General features: G+C 42.2%; 1 protein-coding gene across 2 annotated transcripts; it reads left to right on the top strand.

Annotated features, from left to right (window-relative positions):
* Positions 1-5039: 5039 nt before the first annotated feature.
* Positions 5040-20535, top strand: atp23 (ATP23 metallopeptidase and ATP synthase assembly factor homolog). 2 transcript variants are annotated; one of them, XM_048607738.1, is made up of 5 exons: positions 5040-5100; positions 10513-10594; positions 15385-15522; positions 17249-17332; positions 18262-20535. In XM_048607738.1, exons 1-5 carry the CDS (start codon positions 5084-5086, stop codon positions 18463-18465), a joined length of 525 nt encoding a protein of 174 aa, XP_048463695.1. In that variant the 5' UTR covers positions 5040-5083; the 3' UTR covers positions 18466-20535. The 2 variants fall into 2 exon arrangements, with proteins under 2 accessions (XP_048463695.1, XP_048463696.1); XM_048607739.1 differs by lacking the exon at positions 5040-5100 and adding an exon at positions 5999-6017.
* Positions 20536-23965: the final 3430 nt, after the last annotated feature.

Here is a 23965-nt window from a genome sequence, read left to right as displayed (position 1 = left end):
ATGACAAACAGCAGTGGCCCCAAAACAGATCCTTGAGGTACACCACTGGTAACTGAACTCCAGGATGAACATTTTCTAAATGGGAATGGTCTTGGGTTTGGAACATGCTGACTAAGTAGAGTGGATGAGTTGTTGCATCTTATCAATGATACATCCTATGGGGGCCATGCATGGTGGTGGAGGGAGTGAATATTGTAAATGGTGAATGGGGTGCTCATCAAGTGCGCAGCCTTGCCCTGGATGATGCTGAACTTTTTTTCTAATTCACTCGTGAGACGTTTGCGCCATTGTATTTATTGCCTGTACCTAGTTGCCTTTGAGAAGTTGGTGTATAGCTGCATTTCACATTTCAGCTGTGTAGAACTCTAGTTAGGCCACATTTGGAATATTGTGTACAGCTCAAGTTGCCACACCCTATATGGTGGAGGCTTTGGAGAAGGTACAGAAACGATTTACCAGGATGTTGCCTGGTTTGAAGAGCATTAGCTATGAAGAGAGAGTGGACAAACTTGGTTTGTTTTCACTTGAACATCAAAGGATGAGGAGCAACCTGATGAAAGTTTACAAAATTATGAGAGGTATGGATAGAATGGATAGTCAGAGCCTTTTTCCCAGGTTAGAAATGTCAATTTCTAGGGTACATAGGTTTAAGGGAAAAGGGAGAAAAATTAAAGGGGATGTGAGAGGCAAGTTTTCTTTTTATACAGAAGGTGATAAGTGTCTGGAATGCACTGCCAGAGGAGGTAGTGGGGACAGATGCAATAACAACATAAGATCATAGAATCCCTACAGTGTGGAAACAGGACAATCGGTCCAACAAGTCCACACTGCCCCTCTGAAGAGCATCCCACCCAGACCCATCTCTTCCCTTTCCCTGTCATTCTGCATTTCCCATGGCTAATCCACCTAACTTGCACATCCCTGGACACTACGGGCAATTTAGCATGGCCAATCCACCTAATCTGTACATCTTTGAACATCTTAACAGATACATGAATAGATATGGAATAGAGGAATATGGCTTCACAGAGACAAAAGGCTTTTAGTATAGAAAAGTATTATGTGTTGGTGCAGTCCTGGTGTGCTGAAGGGCCTGGTCCTGTACTTTATTGTTCTTTGTGCTGTAAGTAGACTCACAATGCACTTAGGGAGGGAATTCTGGGACTTTGATCCAGCAACAGTGAAGGAACGGCAATATATCTTGAGTCAGAATGGTAAGTTGCTTGGAGGGAAACTTGCATATGGTCGACTTCCCATGTATCTGCTGGCCTTGTCTTTCTCGAAGGAAGTAGTTGTGAATTTGGAAGGTGCAGTCTAAGGAGCCAATGTGAATTTCTGCCCTGCATCTTGTAGATAGTACACACTGCTGCTATTGAGTATTGGTGGTGGAGGAAGTGAATGTTTGTGGAAGTGTTGAATATTGCTGGAGTTGCACTCATCCAGACAAGTGGGGATTATTGTATCACACTGTTGACTTCAGCCTTGTAGATGCTGGATAGGCTATGGCAAGTCAGGAAGTGAGTTATTCCCTGCAGTATTCCTAGCCTTGACCTGCTCGTGCAGCCACTGTATTATGTAGTCGTAGTCAGTCATACAGCACGGAAACAGATGCTTCGGTCACCATGCTTCGACCAAGTTTCCCAAGCTAAACTAGTCCCATTTGCCTGCTTTTGCCCCATATCCCTCTAAACCTTTCTTGGTCATGTATCAGTCCAAATGTCTTGTGTTGTAACTGTACCTGCCTCTAGCACGTCCTCTGGCAGCTCATTTCACATATGAACTACCCTTTGTGTGAAAGGGTTGTCCTTCAGGTCCCTTTTAAGTCCTTCTCCTCTCACCTTAAAATTATGCCCTCTAGTTTTGAACTCCCCAATCCTAAGGGAAAGACCTTTGCTATTTACCTTATCTGTGCCCCTCAAGATTTTATTAACCTTTATAAGCCCCCCCCCCCCCCCCACCCCCCCACCAAACCTCCTACGCTCCAATGGAATAAGTTACAGCTTATCCAGCTACCCCTTATAACTTAAACCCTCCCAATCCAGTAACATCCTTGTAAATCTTTTCTGCACCCTCTCCAATTTAATAATACCTTTAGTGCCACAGGGTGACCAGAACTGAATACAGTATTCCCAAGTGGCCTCACCAACATCCTGTACAACTGCAACATGATGTCCCACCTCTTATACTGAATGGCATGCTTGCCTTTATTGCTTGGACCAAACGCCGCTTTTACCATTCTGCCGGTGATGCAACTTTTAATAAACTATCTGGACCCTAGATCTCTCTGTTCTACAACAATCAATCTCTGCCAATAGCAAAGCCCTGGATGTTGATTGTGGGAGATTCAATGATGGTACGTCATTGAATGTAAATGGTTAGATTGTCTCTTATTGGAAATGTTCATTCCTTGGTATTTGTGTGGGACAAATACCAACTTGTCACTTTTCAATCCAAGCCTGGATATTGTTGCACTTGAATTTGGATTGCTTACGTGCTTGAGTGTTGTTAGTGCTCTACCTTTACCCTTCCCACCTTCGTGGTAAAACAGCAATTTACCTTGACTTATTTCCATTTAGATTACCATAGTTATTTGCAAACACTGCTGTCTTTTGTACATTAGGAAGCACAAAGACAGTTTGGGTGACTGGTTTTCAGAACATTTCTATTCTTTGAGAAAATGTGATCCAGACCTTCAGAACATTTTTAATTTCTGTCCATTGTACTCTACTCTAACCTCTCGGGCCCTTCTGCACTTTTCCCTTGAAGCTCAGCATCAATTCCCATTTATTTTATTAATACTTCTCTCCTATGTTCATGGCCCTTAGTTTCCGTTAACTGTATGTTACCCGCTAATCCTAATACTGATCTAAAACCACTGAATGTTACTTTAACCTGAAGTCCAAATCACATCTGCAGTAGTAACTTCTGATCATGGCACAAGCCTGTATTTTTAATATCAATCCTACACTCATCCACTAATTACTAAAATACAGATCATAAAGCTTACCACCAAACACACATCTATGAACATTACAAAGAACTGTGAATGCTGGAGATCTGAGACAAAGAAACAACATAAATTACTGGAAAAATTAAGCAGATCTGGCAGCATATATGGAAAGAAAACAGAATTAATAATTTCAATTCTAGTGACCCTTCTACAGAATTTTGGTAGCAGCTCGATTGCATGATTAGTAGTAAGCTATTTTGTTTGAGAATGTTTTAAAGAGTATATAATTGTCCTGAGCTCAGTTCATATAATCTCATTTTATCAACTGTGGCTTAAACAGCCTAGAATGATATCAAGGGTGAAATAGATATGTGTAAGCTACTGAGCAAAAGCAGCTAAAACTGGAATAAATGCTTGTTGTTCAGATGTAGAATCACTAGCTCCATTTGGGTTAATGATTATTTGTAAATGGACAGTAAGGCATGACAGTGAATAGTTGTCAATCACTTGCAATTCTTACTAGTTCTAAAACTATTTTGTATGATTATTTTGAGGTGTAGTAACACTGCTATAGTCAACTTGAGGTGGATGACCAGTTAATGTGTTTTTGGGTGTTGCCAAACTGAGGAATATTCTAAAGAAACCAATTTCTGAAGAAGGGTCTCGACCCAAAATGTCAGCTTTCCTGCTCCTCTGATGCTGCTTGGCCTGCTGTGTTCATCCAGCCCTACACCTTGTTATATCAGGGAAACTTCCTGCTCTCTAACTGCAACTGAATGGGCTATTTAGTATTCTACCTGAACTACTGGAGCATGGAGAATAGGACATGAGCTTAACATTCCATCATGCTGTTCAAAAAGCCTTCAAATGAGCACTTGGCACCTCCCAAATACTTTGCAGTTTAAACAGACACATTCTAGCAAAGTCATTGAGTGGACCTTGACTGCTTTGAGATGCTTCCAACATTATGATCGCAAGCAATAATAAAATATTGACTATCTGGATTTCTGGAGAATCTCTACATTCCAACAGTTTATTTCCCTGCGCAATCAATCCAGTTTCAAAGAATCTTGGAGGAAGCTTAGTTTGGTGGGCTGAGGGGAAGGAGAGTTTTGGCAGTAGAAGCTGAATGGACGATTTGAGTATTTACTGATTTGGTGAATTTGGTATTTCCGTACAAAACTTCCCCAAGACGTTTACAACTGAACTTCCTTGCCTTTACCTCTCTATTCACAATACAATTGACCCACCATGTCAAGCTTTGAATTTCCATCTTCAGTACACTTGCCCTCTAATTCTCTCCAGCTATGGTCATTCCTCTAGATACAGCTCCCACCTTCGTTTCCTTAAGCCCTCAGGTCTAAGCGATGCAGATTTCAAAGTTTTCCGACATAAGCGCCTCATGTTTGTGGGAGGTGAGGAGTTTGCAGACAGCAAATTAAGATGGTGCTTAGTTGTTGGGAACAAAGGATAGTAGCAGGTTATTCAATCCCTTTAGACAATATTTCCATTCATGGCTGATCTGCACATTGACTCTGATTTCCTAACTTTGTTTCCTAAATAATCATGCCCCTAGTTAACAAAAAAAAATAATCTTAGTTTTAAATTTCAATTGACATCTAACCTCCACACCATTTTGGAGAAAAGTTCCATTGCCTTTGTGTGAAGCAACTCTTTCTGACATTATTTCTAAAAGGCCTACTTCTAATGTTAAGATTATGCTTTCCTGCTCTGGGACAAGTGAATAAAAGTGTCATCCATGAAAATTGTCCTCGCAATTTAACCTTTTGTCGACTCACTGTTATTCTGATCAAAATAAGTCAGGGTTGCCTTTGTATGATGTAAGGATGATTTACAAATTGTAGACTGTAAATGTGGAAATCTGCATCACTTAGACTTGAGGTTTTCTTTCATCTTCATCCTTGGTTCTCTAAATGCCATCCAAAGTGTATTTGGGTTACACAGTTTTTTTTCTTCTGAAGTAGAACATTTTTGCTGTTTTGTCCAACTTTTTAAGAATCAATCACCAGTTTGATCAATTTTGCATAAACTTTCTAATTCCAAGTTAATGGTCAATATGAACATTGCAATCTGATTTCTGCAGGTCCATATGCAAAACTTCTAATAGATGCTATGAAAAGTTCAGGATGGTAAGTTTAATCTTTCAATTTAATCTGTTATTATCAACCGTCCAGCTGTTGTATGCCTAATTTATCTAAATTAGCACTGAGATCTGTTTTTAACCAATAGAATGGACTTTTTAAAATTCATTCACGGGCTCTGGCCGTCACTGGCTAGACCAACATTTATTACCCATCCCTGATTGCCAAGAGGGCAGTGAGAGTCAACCACATTGCTTTGGGTTTGGCGTCACATGTAGGCCAGGTAAGGACAGCTGCATCCTTCTCTAAAGGACTTTAAATGAACCAGAGGTTTTCCAACCAATGATTTCATGGTCATCATTAGATTCTTAATTCAAAATTTTCTTTTCATTGAGCTCAAATTTCACCATCTTCCAAAGCAGGATTAGAACCCCTAGAACAGTACCTGGGTCTCTGGATTAATAGTCTAGTGATGATACCACTAGGCCATCACCTCTCCGTATTCATTAATATGTCATAAATGCAAGTATTAGCAGTGTGTTTATTATGCTGAAGCACAGAATTGTGAAGAAAGGGAGGGTAGGTTAACTTTAAAATATGGATCATCAACGAACGGTATTGAAATAAGATTTGGTATGACAAAAGTAGTTTTTAGTTTCTGGATTACACTGGATGATTCCTTATTCAGTTGGAAGAGAAACTGGTGTAAATTAATTGTTTTAAAGCTATCGAGCAGCTCAAGAGGCACATTCAAATGGTAGCATCTTAGAAGAGCAATAGGAAGCCATTTAAAGTTTTAGCAAAGATTTGTAGCTCAGGTTGTAGGTGAGGTTGTTGACTTGCTCACCGAGCTGGCTTCTTTTCGTTCAGACGTTTTGTTACCATGCTAGGTAACATCAGTGAAGCCTTCGATGAAGCGATGTTGCTCTACTCTGCTTGGAATTTATACTGTCTGGTCCGTTATGGTGAGTAGTGTCATTTCCGGTTTTGGTCTGTATGGGTTTGTGTATGGGGTCCAATTCTATACGTTTGTTGATTGCATTACAGGTTGAGAACCATGCCTCTGGGAATTCCCGTGCGTGTCTGTGTATGGCTTGGGCTACTATAGTTATGTTGTCCCATTTAAACTGAAAGCCTTCATTGCCCGAATGTATTGATATTAAGGAAAGTTCGTCGTGTCGTTTAGCTGCTAACTGATGTTCATGTATTCTGATGGGTAGTTTCCTTCCTGTCTGTCCAGTGTAATGTTTGTGGCAGTAGTTGCATGGTATTTTGTAAACCACGTTGCTTCTGCATATTGTGGGAATGGGGACTTTATCCTTGTGAGTGTTTGTCGTAAAGTGGCTGTGAGCTTGTGTGTTACCATGATTCCTAGTCGTCTTAGGAGTCTCGTTGTCAGTTCTGATATGTTCTTGATGTATGGCAGCATGGTCAGTAGGTTAGGGTGTACTGTGTCCTCTTGTTGTTGTCTATTTAGTAGGCACTTGCGGATGAAGTTGTGGGGATATCTGTTCATAGTGAAGATTTTGTATAGGTGCTCTTCCTCTTTCCTGCATAGTTCTGGAGTGTTGCAGTGAGTTGTGTCCTAATGCAGCTTTGTTTATGGATGTTGGGGTGGTTGCTGTGGAAGTTGAGGATTTAGTCAGTGTGGGTTGCTTTCCTGTAATACGAAGGCATCAAAACTCACAGTATCTGAACACTATGGACCAGCAGTGGACTATAACCCTAGAAAAGGCCATCACCATCAATCAGTACAAGACCAAAATTAAAAAGAGACAGAAGCTACAGGAGAAACTCACCAAACTGATCCACAACAAGACAAGGACAACAACAAATCAGACACATAGATAAGAAACCTATCCAGCAGACGACTCACACAAACTGAAAAAGCTGTCCTATTACGCGGACTGAACTATAACCACAAAAATGCAAAAGAACAGACTTCATGGCCGCCCTGGAATCTATATTAAAAGACGACAGACTCACGGAGGAAACACAACAAGCCATCTGACAAACTATAATCCCCACACTAAACGGAAGGAATGAATGGGACACCCTGAACACATCAGAGAGAAATGCACTAGATAAACTCAAGAAAGACAAGAACATTATAATCCTACCAGCGGACAAAGGGCGCATGACCATCATTATGAACAAACTGGACTACGTTAAAAAAGCACAGGCATTTCCCACAGATACAAACACTTACCAATAGGTGGCGATAGACCTAACACCACAGGCTAGGTAATAGGATCACCCAGATGCTGAAGAGACTAAAGGATGCAGGACAGATAACCAAGACAGACAACATGAGAATGAAACTAGAAGGCACGAACATCCCCGCTTCTATGGGCTTCCTAAAGTACACAAACCAGACATCCTTCTCAGACCCATTGTCTCCCTACCGAGCACACCTTCACACAAACTAGACAAGAGCCGACAACAGAGACTGAAACACCTAGTTGACGGATCACCCCATTCCATCCACTCAACTCAAGAATTCCTCAATACCCTCAAGAACATAAAAATCAATGATGACAAGATTGTGGCATCCTTTGACGTTACAGCATTATTCACGTCAATCAACATCCCACTAGCCAAAGAAACACTGGCCGCTTGACTAGAAGAAGCAGGAACGCAGACCAGCAGCTCCATCAGCAATGACAACATATTCAAACTACTAGACCTATGCCTCAGTGCACACTTCGTCTTTAATGGTCAAGTGTACGAATGGATCAATGGCACACCTATGGGGTCACCCATCTCAGGACTTAGTGCAGAGGCAGTCATGCAAAGACTAGAACACACCACCCTCCCCCGCACTCAACCTAAACTATGGATCCAGTACATAGACAACAGATCTTTTCATTATTAGACGCAACAAAAACTAGAACAGACCCACCACCTCATCAACAACGTATTTACGGGGATTAAATTCACAAGAGAAGAAGAAAACAACAATCGGCTTCCATTTCTGGATATCAGAGTTGAGCAAATGACCAATGGGGAGTTGCAAACCTCAGAAAGCAACCCACACTGACCAAATCCTCAACTTCCACAGCAACCACCCCAACGTCCACAGACGAAGCTGCATTAGGACACTACTGAAATGGGCTACCACTCACTGCAACACTCCAGAACTACGCAGGAGAAAGGAAGAGCACCTATACAAATTCTTCGCTATGAACAGATATCCCCACAACTTCATCCACAAGTGCCTACTAAATAGACAACAACAAGAGGACATAGTGCGCCCTAACATACTGGCCACACTGCCCTACATCAGGAGCATATCAGAACTGACAATGATTCTCCTAAGACCACAAGGAATCATGGTAGCACACAAGCTCACAGCCACTTTACGACAAACACTTATAAGGATAAAGATCCCGTTCCCACAACATGCAGAACTAACATGGTTTACAAAATACCGTGCAACGACTACCACAAACATTACATCGGACAGACAGGAAGGAAACTACCCATCAGAATACATGAACATCAGCTAGCAGCTAAATGACACAATGAACTTTCCTTAATATCAGTACACTCTGACGAGGAAGGCCATCAGTTTAAATGGGACAACATAACTATAGTAGCCCAAGCCAAACACTGACATGCACGGGAATTCCCAGAGGTATGGTTCGCAACCTGTTATGCAACGCGGGGAGGCGCTGGCCTGGTGGTATTATCGCTGGACTATTAATCCAGAGACCCAGATAGTGTTCTGGGGACCTGGGTTTGAATCCTGCTATGGCAGATGGTCGAATTTGAATTCAATAAAATATCCGAAATTAAGAATCTGATGATGACCGTGAATCCATTGCTGATTGTTGGAAAAACCCATCTGGTTCACTAATGCCCTTTAGGGAAGGAAACTGCCATCCTTACCTGTGACTCCAGACCCACAGCAGTTGACTCCCTAATTGCCCAGAGGGCAGTTGAGATGGGCAATAAATGCTGCCTAGCCAGCGATGCCCACATCTCGTGAATGAATAAAGAAAAGGAATCAACAAACATATAGAATTGGACCCCATATACAAACTCATACAGAACAAAACCGGAAATGACACTACCCACCATAACGGACTGGACAGTATAAATTCCAAGCGGAATAGAACAACTTTGCTTCATCGGAGGCTCCACTGATGATGTTACCTAGCATGGTGACAAAACGTCTGAACGCAAACAAGCCAGCTCGACGAGCAAGTCAACAACCTCAATAGAAAGCCATTTTCTCAACCTGTGATTGATTGATAGTACCTTTATTCTACCTTGTCACCCTCTGTATATGTTACACTGTAGTCATCATCTATACAAACAACTGTTACTGTCTCTATTATTCAGACATGCATGTGTACACTTTCCTTTATTCTTTTTATTTAATCAAAATTCTCTTATAGAATTATACAGCATGAAAATAAACCCTTTGGTCCTACTCATCCATGCCGACCAGATACTCTAAACTGATGTCGTCCTATTTGCCAGTATTTGGCCCATATCCCTCTAAACCATTCCTTTTCATGTACCCATCTCAATGCCTTTTAAATGTTGTTATTGTAGCAGTGTCCTCCACTTCCTCTGATTGCTCTTTCCATACACGCACCACCCTCTGTGTGAAAAAGTTGGCCTTTAGGTCCCTATTAAATCTTTCCCCTCTCACCTTAAATCTATGCCCTCTAGTTTTGGACTCCCCTACTATGCGGAAAGGACCTTGGCTATTTACCCTATCCATGCCCCTCATGATTTTATAAACCTGTATAAGGTCACTCAGCCTTCAGTGCTCCAGGGAAAATAGCCCCAGCCTCTCCCTATAGCTCAAACCCTCCAAGCCTGGCAGCGTCCTTTACAAATCTTTTCTGAACTCTTAAAAGTTTATCAACACTTTTCTTATATTGGGAGACCAGAATTGAACGCAGTATTCTAAAAGTGACCTAACCAATGTCTTGCTTGAAAAAGAAGACGTAATCTAATAGTACAATTTAATATTGACCAGGAGAATTCATTTAGATTGTAACTGTGTACAGGAATTCCTGGAATTGATCAAAGCCTGCAGGGTATCATAAACAAATATCCCCAGAATGTTGTAATTATTTATCCCCAGGCGTACAATGGGTTAAGAGGAACTTTAAATGGTTACCTGGAATCGTCACCCCGCCCCAGTGCTTAAAATTTTATTCATCTCCAACATCGTCCAGATCCAATGAAAGGCCATTGTGCTGAGTATTGGGTCAGATATGACTCTGCAAATGGATGAGTTTTGAATAAGTTAAAAATCTCACCCATTAATTCTGTTTCTCCATCTGTGCTGCTGAGAGTCTCCAGTATTTCTGATTGTATTTGAAATTTCCAGCATCCACAGTATTTTGCTGCTGCTTTAAAATAGTCATTTAAAATTATGTGTAAAAGGAGTCTGTGACAAGAATAAGTACATGATAGTTAAAATGTTTCGTGTTTCAGTGCCGTTTATAGAGATCGTCATTTTTCCTGTGAAGATTGTGATGGAACAGTCAGTGGTGGTTTTGATGCTGAAATATCACAGGTAGGTAAAGTACCTAATCCAGTTTAATCCAGCATAGCAAGTGCCTTCTTGGGTCACCATTCTAAGGAGCATATTAGAAAGAACAATACAATAATGAGTTCATTCCCCTGTTCTTTGCCCCATATGCCATAAATTTATCCTCTATAAGCACTTATCCAATTCATTCTTGATTGTTACCATTGAATCTGCTTCCACCACCCGTTCAGGTAATGCATTTGGATCACGACATCTTGAGCCGATCAAGCAGTTGACACACCAGCAGCAGCTTTCCCCAGAATCCGGAGGCTGTGGCAGCTGTACTGAATGATAGCACCACGCGGGAGTTGGTGGCTGTTGCTGGTACAACAAAAGCTAAGGTTGCAGGCTAAAGGTGAATGATAGCAGGAGGCTTGGAGTCACAGGAGAGGGTGCTGGCAGCAAGGGCAGGGGATTGGTCCTCAGCAGGACCCTCCTTTCCTGGTATTATGTTCCTTGCTCAGGTGTGAACTGTCTTTAAATGATAACGCTGGTCCTCTCCTGCCAAGAAGCCAGACGCTGGGTTTCGCTTGTCATGCTTCTGCGTGGACAGGCCCCTGCTCACTGCAGGGTTTATGTCAGTGGTGGCAGCATGTGGCCCTTAAGTGGACATTTTGTAGGATCATTAAGGGCCTTGTTAGACAGCGGGGCAGGAACGCTGTTCATGGGCCATCCACTACAAATGTAATTGGGGTGAAGGCAAGATGGTGGTTGAGTATCCATCTGCCTGCCTAACTAAATTTCTCCCCACCACCAAACTCACTGCAGCAGAAGGCATAGATTCCACCCATAGTTTCCTGTGGTTGCAACATAATTAATAAGACCCGGCAGTCTATTGATATACAAACCATTAGGAAAGAAATTGAGTTTGAAGTTGGGTGAGGGAAGAAGTTCAAGATTCACACTACAGTTGGGTGAAAATCAAATTGGTGGGGTATTTCAGCTAAATAGCTTCCCTCCTCCCTAAAACTGGTTCTTTCTTTCTCTGAGGACTGAGGCTACAATTGTTTTATGGGCACTCCTCCACAATATGTCTCATTAGCCAAATATAATGCTGACACGTTTGTAAAAACATTTGAAGTTAGGTATTCTTCAGTACACAAGCTTTAATGAACCAGTCAAAAATTTCAAGAGAAGTTCCCCAGGTACTTTAACAGTGTCATTAACCTGTTTTCCTTAACTTGAAGCTAGGTTTAACGGCCTCAGGCATTTAAAGCACTGATCCCAGATCAGTACAACTGTGAGGAAAAAGTAGTATAATTTTGTTTCATTTACATAAAACTGAAAAATCAAAGTAGTAATACTTCATAACACTCTCAGGTTCAAAGAATTTTTAATGCTGCCCAGGTTTGTATTCCAAGTTTTTAATGTTTTGTTTTTAAGTTTTGAACCTGGTGGGATTTAGTGGAGAGAAAATTTAACAAAAATAATTGGAGTTTGTAGCAAAGTCAATATAATAGTTATGGGGACTTTAAACATCATATACATTGGACAAATTGGTGATTTGTCAGTTCCTGACTGCTTTTGGTACAGTTTTCTGAAGAACGATGTGGTGGAGCTGTTTTTAGATGTAGTGTTGTCCAGGTTAAACTTGAAAGCACCATATCAACAAGAATTTTAAATATGTAACTGGTTTCATTCTTGTTTATGAGGGAAGAGCTAGCTATGATTGATTGGGAAAATTGAGTTACAGTTATGGCAGTTTATGTGAAACTCTTAAAAGACACAATCCAAAATGTTCATCAAAAATACGTTCCATTGAGAAAGAGAAACCTCTGCAGGAAAGATTAAGGATGGTATTTGATTAAAGTAAGATTTGGACAATTGGGCACCACAGCCATCTTCATAGGCATAACATTTGACCCTATGCATGCAATAAATTGTCACCTACAATAACAAGGAAACCAACAATGTTCTTAAATTTGTGACATTTTCTCCTGATCTGATGAACTAGGACTTAAAGGGTATGTGCTTGTAGCCACTTTGCTTAATTGATAATTAAAATATGTCTGAGGGTAACTTGATCTTCATTGTGATAAGTTCATTGCAAGTAAACTGAACTTTGTAACTTAAAGTCATCTTGTACTTGAAACTTCTGCTATATTTTCTTACAGTTACCTCTTCACATTTTGGAAGCACAGTAACATTGTCATGGATTACACTTTAAAAGTATGCCATGTAACAACAGGAAAGTTTATAACCAATAACAGTGAATCTTCAGATATAACAAGGTGTAGAGCTGGATGAACACGGCAGGCCAAGCAGCATCAGAGGAGCAGGAAAGCTGATGTTTTGGGTCGAGACCCTTCTTCAGAAATGGGGGAGAGGAAGGGGATTCTGAAATAAATAGGGAGAGAGGGGGAGGCGGATAGAAGATGGATAAAGGAGAAGATAGGTGGAGAGGAGACGGACAGGTCAAAGAGACGGGTTGGAGCTAGTAAAGGTGAATGTAGGTGGGGAGTTAGGGAGGGGATAGGTCGGTCCAGGGAGGATGGACAGGTCAAGGAGGCGGGATGAGGTTAGTGGGTAGGAAATGGGGGTGGGGCTTGAGTTGGGAGGAATGGTTATGGAGGCGGGGACGAGCTGGGCTGGTTTTGGGATGCGGTCGGGGGAGGGGAGATTTTGAAGCTTGGAAAGTCCACATTGATACCTTGGGCTGCAGGGTTCCCAAGCGAAATATGGGATGCTGTTCCTGCAGGTTTGTGGATTTTGTGGATCCACAAACCTGACTGCCCTGGTCGACCCATTGTCTCCGCCTGCTGCCCCACAGAACTCATCTCCACTTATCTCAACTCCATTTTCTCCCCCTTGGTACAGGAAGTCCCCACCTACGTCCATGACACCACCCACGCCCTCCACCTCCTCCAAAACTTCCTATTCCCTGGTCCCCAACACCTCATCTTCACCATGGACGTCCAGTCCCTGTACACTTGTATTCCCCATGCAGATGGCCTAAAGGCCCTCCGCTTCTTCCTGTCCCGCAGGCCTGACCAGTCCCCCTCCACTGACACCCTCATCTGCTTAGCTGAACTCATCCTCACCCTTAACAATTTCTCCTTCAATTCCTCCCACTTCCTACAGACAAAGGGGGTGACCATGGGTACCCGCATGGGCCCAAGCTATGCCTGCCTCTTTGTAGGATACATGGAACAATCCCTCTTCCAAAGCTACACTGGCCCTATCCCCCACCTCTTCCTCCGTTACATCGATGACTATATCAGCGCCGCCTCGTGCTCCCATGAGGAGCTCGAACAGTTCATCCACTTCACTAATGCCTTCCACCCCAACCTTAAGTTCACCTGGACCATCTCTGATACCTCTCTCTCCTTCCTGGACCTCTCTGTCTCCATCTCTGGCATCCACCTGGAAACCGATGTCCATTTGAAGCCTACCGACTCCCACAACTACCTAGAATACACCTCCTCTCACCCGCCTTCCTGCAAAAAGGCCATCCCCTATTCCCAATTCCTTCGCCTCCGCCGCATCTGCTCTGGAGATGAGGCATTCCACTCCCGGACATGCCAGATGTCCTTGTTTTTCAAGGACCGCAACTTCCCCTCCACAGTGGTCAAAAACACCCTCGACCATGTCTCTCGCATTTCCCGCAACTCATCCCTCACACCCCCTCCCCACAATAACAACCAAAACAGAATCCCCCTCACCCTCACGTACCACCCCACCAACCTCCGAATCCAACGCATCATCCTCTGACACTTCCTCCATCTGCAATCTGACCCCACCACCAAAGACATTTTTCCCTCCCCACCCTTATTTGCTTTCCGGAGGGACCACTCTCTCCGTGACTCCCTTGTCCGTTCCACACTCCCCTCCAGCCCCACCACCCCCGGCACTTTTCCCTGCAACCGGAGCAAGTGCTACACCTGCCCCTACATCTCCCCCCTCACCCCCATCCCAGGCCCTAAGAAGACCTTCCACATCAAACAGATGTTCACCTGCACACCTGCTAATGTGGTATACTGTATCCACTGTTCCTGTTGTGGCCTCCTCTACATCGGGGAAACCAAGCGGAGGCTTGGGGACCCCTTTGCAGAACACCTACACTCGGTTCGCAACAAACAACTGCACCTCCCAGTTGCGAACCATTTCAACTCCCCCTCCCACTCTTTGGACGACATGTCCATCCTGGGCCTCCTGCATTGCCACAATGATGCCACCCAAAAGCTGCAGGAACAGCGTCTCATATTTCGCTTGGGAACCCTGCAGCCCAAGGGTATCCATGTGGACTTCACAAGCTTCAAAATCTCTCCTCCCCCGACCGCATCCCAAAACCAGCCCAGCTCGTCCCCGCCTCCCTAACCATTCCTCCCACCTCAAGCCCCACCCCCATCTCCTACCCACTAACCTCATCCCGCCTCCTTAACCTGTCCGTCCTCCCTGGACCGACCTATCCCCTCCCTAACTCCCCACCTACATTCAGCTTTACTAGCTCCAACCCCGCCTCTTTGACCTGTCTGTTTCCTCTCCACCTATCTTCTCCTTTATCCATCTTCTATCCGCCTCCCGCTTTCTCCCTATTTATTTCAGAATCCCCTTTCCCTCCCCCATTTCTGAAGAAGGGTCTCAACCCGAAACGTCAGCCTTCCTGCTCCTCTGATGCTGCTTGGCCTGCTGTGTTCATCCAGCTCTACACCTTGTTATCTCAGATTCTCCAGCATCGGCAGTCCCTACTATCTCTGTAACAGTGAATCTTCACACCATTTTGCAGTACAGCTGTGCACTCTGTATCATACACGTCTTGTGTCTTTGCATTCAAGATTGTTTTATGCCAGAATAACATCCATCAGCAGCAGCACATGAATCGGGTTGTGACCCATGAATTAATACACACGTTTGATCACTGCCGCGCACATGTCGATTGGTTCCATAATATCAAACATCTGGCTTGCTCGGAGGTAAGGTATCCCTGTGGATAAATGTCTCAGGTTATGCCAGCCAATATGAATGGTATATTTGCATTTGTCATGGTGTTGAATGCTTACCTGACTGGCAGGAAGCTGGTCCATCAGAGATGTGGGATTTCCCCAAGGATGTCGGTGATGGAACCGACCTGCTTTCTGCCCAGAGGCCAGTCTAATTGACATGCTTGTCTTTGCATTGGCTATGAGGTGTGGGTGGGAGGGGTGCACAAACTGTGAAGGTCACTAAGAAACCAGAAGAGGAGGATGTTGATGGAAGAATAGTTGATGGTTTGGGGTGCGGAGGTAATGTTACACTGAAAGTGGCTGTAAGAGAGGAGGCATAATGGGTAGACTGCCTTGAAGCTGGAGTTGTTGGGGAGGCTCACAGTACGGGAGGAAGAAGACAGTGGAGAGGATCAAAGCTCATGGATGCGTGGGATGTGAGTGGCAATAGGTTTTTGGAGACCCATGGTTGCTGGTGGTTAGAGGGGTGTGGGTGCAAATATGAGAGCAATCAGAGTGCAGAATGTTGTGGAATCGGAAGCTGGTCAGGTTTACTCGGAGCACATCAGTATCCCCGGAAATGTCACCTTTAATTTTTTTTGTAGGGATACAATTTCATTGTTATGTTCTATTAATTTCAAGAGGAACATTTTCTTTCTTCTAATTGACCAACCCATGATTGAATCAAAATAAGACAGAGATTGGATCTAAACCAGAACTGGTAGCAGTAGAATGGTGCTATTGTATAAATAGGCACATTTCAGATTAATTGGTCAGGAAATTTGTCCCAAGTAAAATGTGACAAATCGAAGCCATCCTTCTTGCAGATATTGAAGAATGATTTGGTTTCCTGATGTACTCGATTAGTAGTTCCAAGGTTACTTATCTCTTGGGAAGAGAACAGATTACTGTTTTTAAATTTACTCATGGGAAAAGGGTGTCGCTGACTGGCCACATTTATTGCACATCCATGGTTGCTGTTAAGAAGGTGGTGAGCTGTCTTCTTAAACTGCCGCTGTCCATGTGCTGTAGGTTGACACACAATGCCTTAGGGCAAGAATTACAGGATTTTGACCCAGCGACACTAAAGGAACAGTGATATATTTCCAAGTCAGGTTGGTATGTGGCTTGGAGGGGATCTAGCAGCTGATGATGATTCCATGGACCTGCTGCCCATTCCTTCTAGATCATGGTGGTTGTAGGTTCGGAAAGTGCTATTGAAGGAGCCGTGGTGAATTTCTGCAGTGCATCTTGCAGATGGCACAAGCTGCTGCTTCTGACCGTCAGTGGTGGAGGGATGTTTGTGGATGTGGTGCTACTCATGTGGACTGCTTTGTCCTGGATGATGTCCAAGTTTCTTGATTGTTGGAGCTGCACTCATCCATGCAAATAGGGAGTATTCCATCACACTCCTGACTTGTGCCTTGTAGATGGTGGACAGGCTTTGGAGTCAGGAGGTGAGTTACTCATTGCAGGCTTCCTAGCTTCTGATATGTTCTTGTAGCCATTGCGTTTCTCGGGCTAGTCTAGTTAATAAAAACATTTATTTTTTGACAACAAACTTCTTTATCTGCTATTTTGAATAAGTGTACACTGGACATATGCAGTTGTGAAATATACCTTGCATGTGTGATAATTATACAAGTGATGGTCATGCCAGGTGCTAGACCTCTCCAGTCTGAATATTCACATGAGTTGTCCTGTACATTTTCAACAGATCCGAGCTGCTAATCTCAGTGGTGAATGTACCTTTGGGAATGAATTGCTTCGATTTAACTTTGGTCTAAAGGAACACCATCAAGTGAGTGTTAAATAATGTGTAGTACTTTACAAACTAGCCAGATTTTCCTGATTGATCTTTGTTACTATGGCAGAAATCCTGTTACACCAGCTGTCTGGGGCTTACATGGATTTTCTGATTGTTATTGTTGGTGGGAACGACCGGAGGAGATTTGTGCCTGTGTCTGGCTTTTTCAGGGTATTTGCACTCCAGTTAGACATTTGCAGGGAAGAAATTATGTAATTTTGTTTCCTTAAAAGTGTAGCGTTCTAAATGCAATTGGGTTCAACACCTACGTTTAGAATGCTCTGTCTATTCTACCGTATGCATTTAGTGTTGATAAGATGAAAGAGAAGCACTCATTTCCATTTTTGTCTCTTCATTGGTTCATCTATGCTTAACAAGTTAATTATATACTAGTGTTTTGTGTCATGATATTGTATGTTTTTTTGTTGGGAGAGGGGAAATGTATTGCATTGCACATATATATATTTTTAAAAAGATGGCACAACATTGGGAGCATGTTAATAGCTTAATCATAAAAGGGGCATCAAGTCATCTGGCTGCTTGCTCTCTGAAGAAGGAATAGCAACCTGTAACCCATGACCACTTTATGCACAGCTCCTAAGTATAGGATAGAAAAGCAGCATGGATGCTAGTGAGTTCCTCCTGATCAAGTAAAGTTTTGCCCTGTGGAGGGATGAGCATAAACTTTCAAGCATTATTGTACAAATTGTCTTATGATTGGGGAAGAAGGAATATGAATCTGCATACTTATTATTTAGAAAGGTGCATTCCCTCCTAAAATAATGCAAAACATTCCATTTAGTCTCCACGAAAATGGATTAATTTCACCTTTGTATTTGTGTTTAAATTATGCTGCTATGAATTTTAACAGATTCGATTTTAGATCAAATTTCTAATATTAACCTTTTGCTTCTTCCATCCAGAAGTGTGTGCGGGAACGAGCCCTCCGTTCCATCCTAGCCGTTCGCAAAGTCAGTAAAGAAGCTGCAAAAAAAGCCGTCGATGAGGTTTTTGATACGTGTTTTAATGACCTTGAACCTTTTGGAAGAATTCCACATAATAAAAAAGACGCAAAATATGCCTATAAGGATTTTCAAAACCGGAGTCGATATTACGCAAATCTTTGAGAAAATGTTAAACCTTGAGTAATTGTGATAATTAATTTGTAATATTTTTAATGTGGCATAGATGCTAAAAAAAAAACAATTATTGGTGTGTTTTACAAATGAGAGATTTTCCATGAATAACTTTTTTCAGTCAACCAGTTAACAGAAAAGTGTAAATCCTTTTACAGTTTGTTTTGACCTTGTCAGATTTTTGTCAATGTGTTAGTTTTATTAATGTAGCTCCATGTTGCAGTGTTCATGACGATCTTGCATATAGTTATTATAATTACCATATAAAGTAATCTAAATTATACTAGATAAATTAGTGTAATTTAATTGAAAGTGACTACAGAGGAGTTGCGTTGTTTAAAGTGCCAATCCAACAAAGGGATATTTCTCTATTCATGTTAGTAAAAAACTTAAACGGTCATTATGTTGCCCTTTTCCAAAGTCAAACCATAATGTTTAGACAGCTCAAGGAATAATAAGATGGGTGATATTGAGCTAGATACAAGGAAAGTCCTTGTGATATTACCCTGGGCTGGCTGCGTTATCTAGATTAATTTGAAGGTGCAGTGGGCTTGCAATGAGTCCAAATTTGGCTAGGGGTTTTAGTCCAACTTGCTTCTATACTTCGGTGTGTACTGAGGCGAAAAAGAAATCTTCCTTGGATTTGATACTGCGCAAAGTGAAATTGCCAGTCAATAGTGTGTCCAAGAATGACTGCTCCTCAAGATACCAGCGGATTGTTGGTAAAACATGAAGAATGCTCCAGGATAACAGATACCTTTTTGGAGAGAGGACTAAACCAAGAAAGAACAATCTAAAACCAGTGGAACAACTTGCATTCATTTATATTTTTATTAAAAAAGTGAATAAATATTTATAGGCCTTTTGGATAGGTACAGCTGCTTTCCCTAGTAGTGATACAGTTATTTGCCAGTTTGAGTTTTTTTTGTCTATATCTTAAGTTAAATTTTGACATTCTGCTATGTAATGCAGGGCCAGAAAACAGTAAATAATTTAACTGTGCACATGGCAGAACAATGCAAATTATGTATCTGTGTATGTGAACAAGCACATTACCAAGTACTGCTGTATGAGACATTGCAAGTATGGGTAATGTTATTTATAACTGAGCAAATGTACAATTCTAAGAAATCCAACAATATTAAAATGAATTTCCCAATCAGCAAGCATTGTTTATCATGACAAGCAATTATGCTACCTCTATACATCCCATTCATTGTAATTTGTAGCTACCTGACATGCTAGACAAGCCAAAAGTGTAATTTTGTATATATTTAAAGAAATACCAGTTATGAAGCTGCATGCATAACATGGTGGTAGAGTAGGTGTACTGAACCTGGGGCTCGTTTGATCCTGTCGGCTTTCTTTGTCTTATTTTTTCCTTCCTTTTTCTTTCATCCTTTATTTCTTTTTGTTTTTTCTTCATTTTCTTTTTGATTAAGTCTGGAGAGTGGCAGGTGAAGAAGGAGATTTGCAGCAGCAGCAACACCAGGATGACCCAGACAAAGCTCCACCCCAGCCTGGGGTTTCCCATCGAGCAAGGAGCAGGTCGCAGACTGACTTTCCCCCAGCCTAGGCTCGCTGGCTAGGCCGAGGCTCCAGGTCAGCAGCTAGGCCCAGGTACCTAGCAGAGGAGAAGTGGTAGTCTCCTGGCGTGGCCGGCATCCCCGTTCGGAGGACTTTGGCTTCCAGGTATTTCAGTGGCCTGGAGTGGTGGCCTTGGCTAGCTTGGTTGTCTTTGGTGGAGTCTTCTAACTAGTATTCCAGTGGCCCAGCATGGCGGTCTTACCCCGGCTGCTTCTTCAGGATGGTCCATCGTTCCTTGATCAGCTTTCCCTAAGCACAGCAGCTGCTAACTGAACTGTGATGAACTTTGTCTTTATTTTACATTTCTTATTATTATATATGACTTCTGTTGTTGATGTAGTCTTTGTGTTGCGTGACTCTTAAAATTTTTCATGTACACATGACAGTAGTTGGACAATCTGGTAAATTCACTTTACTTTTGGATGGAAGATGCATTTTTAAAAATATGTAAACATGACTACCGCTTATATCCAATTCTGTATGTCCTCTTCTATTTTATTCATTTTTGTTATGGTTCTCAAGTTTTCTTTATAGAATTTTGTGCAGAATTTTTCTTCCAAAATACCAAATCAGCATAATGACGCCATGTAATATTAATGGTGGTATATGTGCAAAATGAACAGCTTTGCAGTTACCCATGGGACTGGGATAAGGTCATTGTTTATACGTTGAGGAATTGCTCATTTTATGAGGAAAGATCAGTGAAAAATGGTGAATTTTATACACTCCATCTTGATATGTACTAATTTCACATGGTATTGGTGGAAAGAGAAAATTTCATCTTGCATTCATGAGGCCAAATGTAAAAAATGCCAAATTTCAATACAATATCCTTTACTGTCACATGTGCCCTATTGTAGGAGTACAGTGAAAAACTTTTACAATGTCTGCCTTCTTATGATGACATCTTAGGTACAAGTACCTAGGTACAATTCTTGGATACAGCAGAGGAATAAAAGTAATTGCTTAATTACATAGTTGAAAATAAGTTTAAAAATAGGAATATATTAAGGAGTTAACATTACCATGTTCTAATGTAAGGATTGCCCCCTCAGTCCGGTCTCTGTCCAGGACACTGCCTGCGTGCTGCTCCAGGGGCTGCTTCCCCACGCTGTCACAGACCACGTGCTGATCCAGGGCGTTCCTGCAGACCCAGAGTACAAGGCCACACTGCTCCCTCCTTTCTTCGTGGGTCTCAACCCACTTGCTCTAGTCCTCTGCAACTCCACACTCTGGAAGGGAGAAATGGAAAAAGAGGGGAAAGGGGCTCCGATCTGGCGAGCAGAGGAGCGCCGACCGGCGCATCCTACTCTGCCACCATCAAGCTCTTCAAACAGCAACTACAAACTGTACCACAGGAGGTGAAGGGTGGTGACTGGTTAGTAAGTCAATTCTGATTGCCCAAGGGTTCAAGATAGTTATTGTCCTGCCCAATAACTTTGCTGGAAACCTTAAAAGGGAGTAAATAGTGAGGCCTTTTTACAGGCTTGCTGATAGTCAACAACTGCCAACACCATGCTGCACCCCACCAATCCCTGGCCACTAATTGGTCACTAATCCCTTCCCTCCAACAACTAATCTTTCACCTCCATCAAAATCAGAGCATGTGCGTTAGGAACAGAAGTGGACCATTTGGCTCTTCAAGACATTCAATAAGATCACGGCTCATCTGATTTTGTTTTGAATTCCACATTCCCATCTACCAATGGAGTTCCTTGCCTAGCTAGAACAAATCAACCTCAACTTTAAAATATGTTCATAGACCCAGGTTCTGAGTTCCAAACCATTTGCAACAAAATAACCCCTAATTTTTAAATGTATTGACATAATTAGGAGGAGAAAATTCTGCTGCACAAATGCCCATAAAAAGTTGTTGATGTCGCATGAATATTTTGAATCAAAATTGGCAATCAGTAAAATCTATCAAGTTTTTAAAAAGCAGCGGCAATTAAGAAGATTCTCCAAAAATACCGTCTTCTTGGATTCTCATTATCAAGATACAATACTGGATATAAATTTCAAAAGAAATTTCTAAAACAATAAAACCTCAATTATATTAACAAGAGAATTATACTTAATTGTGACAATAAAGAAGCATAATCTGTGTTCCAAATGCATTTAGTGTTTTCCAGTGGAAGCTATTTTTTTCCAGGCTTCCCAAATTCCTGATCTCTGAGAAGCTATGAATCCTCAGCTCCAGCAGATCTTTGCAACCATAAGATACCATGACTGCAATATAAGATGGCAGGGGAATTGAGTTTAAGAGCCGTGAGGTTATGCTGCAGCTCTATAAAACTCTGGTTAGACCACACGTGGAATATTGTGTTCAGTTCTGGTCACCTCCTTATAGGAAAGATGTGGAAGCTTTAGAGAGGGTGCAGAGGAGATTTACCAGGATGCTGCCTGGACTGGAGGACAGGTCTTATGAGGAAAGGTTGAGAGAGCTGGGGCTTTTTTCATTGGAACAAAGCAGGATGAGAGGTGACTTGATAGAGGTTTACAAGATGATGAAAGGCATAGATAGAGTGGATAGTCAGAGACTTTTTCCCAGGGCAGAAATGACTGTTACGAGGGGGTATAATTTTAAGGTCATTGGAGAAAGGTATAGGGGAGATGTCAAAGGTAGTTTCTTCACACAGAGAGTGGTGGATGTGTGGAATGTGCTGCCAGCAGTGGTAGTGGAGTCAGAGACTTTAGAGACTTCTAAGCGACTGTTGGATAGGCACATGGAGGATCGTAAAATGTAGGATATGCAGAGTAGATTGATCTTAGGAGGATAATAGGTCAGCACATGGTTGGCATCACTCTGCAATATAAACCAGCTGTAAGAGCAACTGAACAAACCCAACTCCTTATACCTTAATTCAAGGGCTAGATTGTTTAGCCTGCAATATTTGAAACAAGGCTGCAGAGGGCACCTTAATGCCATTGTGCTTAGAACACGATATGTTGCTGATTAGCACTCCTGAGCTTCTGCATTGACTGAAACTACTTCATTTCCTATCCAAACTGCGTAGCCAGTCATTTTGAAAAACTAGGAGCAAATAAAAATTTGACTGACAACACGCTTGGCACCAGATACCTTGCCTAGTAAGAACAGTGTTTTGCATTAAGCTAAATGAAGTGTCCTTAATTTGTAGAAACATAGAACTGTAGAAAAGTTATGGCACAGAAAGAGGCCAGTCAGCCCATCGTGTCTGTGCTAACTGGGTGAAAAAAATGTGCAGCTCACTCTCATCCCACCTTTGAGCATTTGGTCTGCTGCAAGTTACAGCATTTAAGGCACAGATCCAGATTAATTTTAAATGAGGTGAGGGTTTCTGTCTTCATCACCAAAGCAGACAGCAAATTCCACCCTTGGTGTGAAAGATTTCTTTCCAAATGACTTCTCTAATCTTCCTAAAAATCATCTTAAATCAGCTACATCATATGATTACACAGTCATAGAGATATACAGTACGGAAACAGACCTTTCAGTCCAACTTCTCCATGCCGAACAAATATCCGAAATAAATCTAGTCTCATTTTCCAGCATTTCCCATATCCCTCTAAACCCTGAACAAAAACAAAGTTGCTCAAAAAGCTCAGGAGGTCTGGCAGCATCGGTGAAGGAGAAAACAGAGTTAACATTTCGGGTCAGTGACCCTTCCTCAGAACTCCCTGTAAACCCTTCCTATTCATATACCTATCCAGATGCCTTTTAAATGTTGTAGTTGTACCAGCCTCCATCACTTCCTCTGGCAGCTCATTCCATACATGCACCACCTTCTGCGTGAGAAAGTTGCCCCTTTGATCCCTTTTAAATCTTTCCTCTCTCACCTTAAACCTATGCCCTCTAGTTTTGAACTCCCCCACCCCAGGGAAAAGACCTCGTCTATTTACCCTATCCATGCACCTCATGATT

This window comes from Rhincodon typus, chromosome 18 (genome assembly GCF_021869965.1).
Source record: "Rhincodon typus isolate 14 chromosome 18, sRhiTyp1.1, whole genome shotgun sequence".
In the NCBI taxonomy this organism is placed as follows: domain Eukaryota; kingdom Metazoa; phylum Chordata; class Chondrichthyes; order Orectolobiformes; family Rhincodontidae; genus Rhincodon; species Rhincodon typus.
The sequence above is the reverse complement of the archived record's forward strand: the minus strand, read 5'-3'. Positions and strand labels throughout refer to the sequence as shown.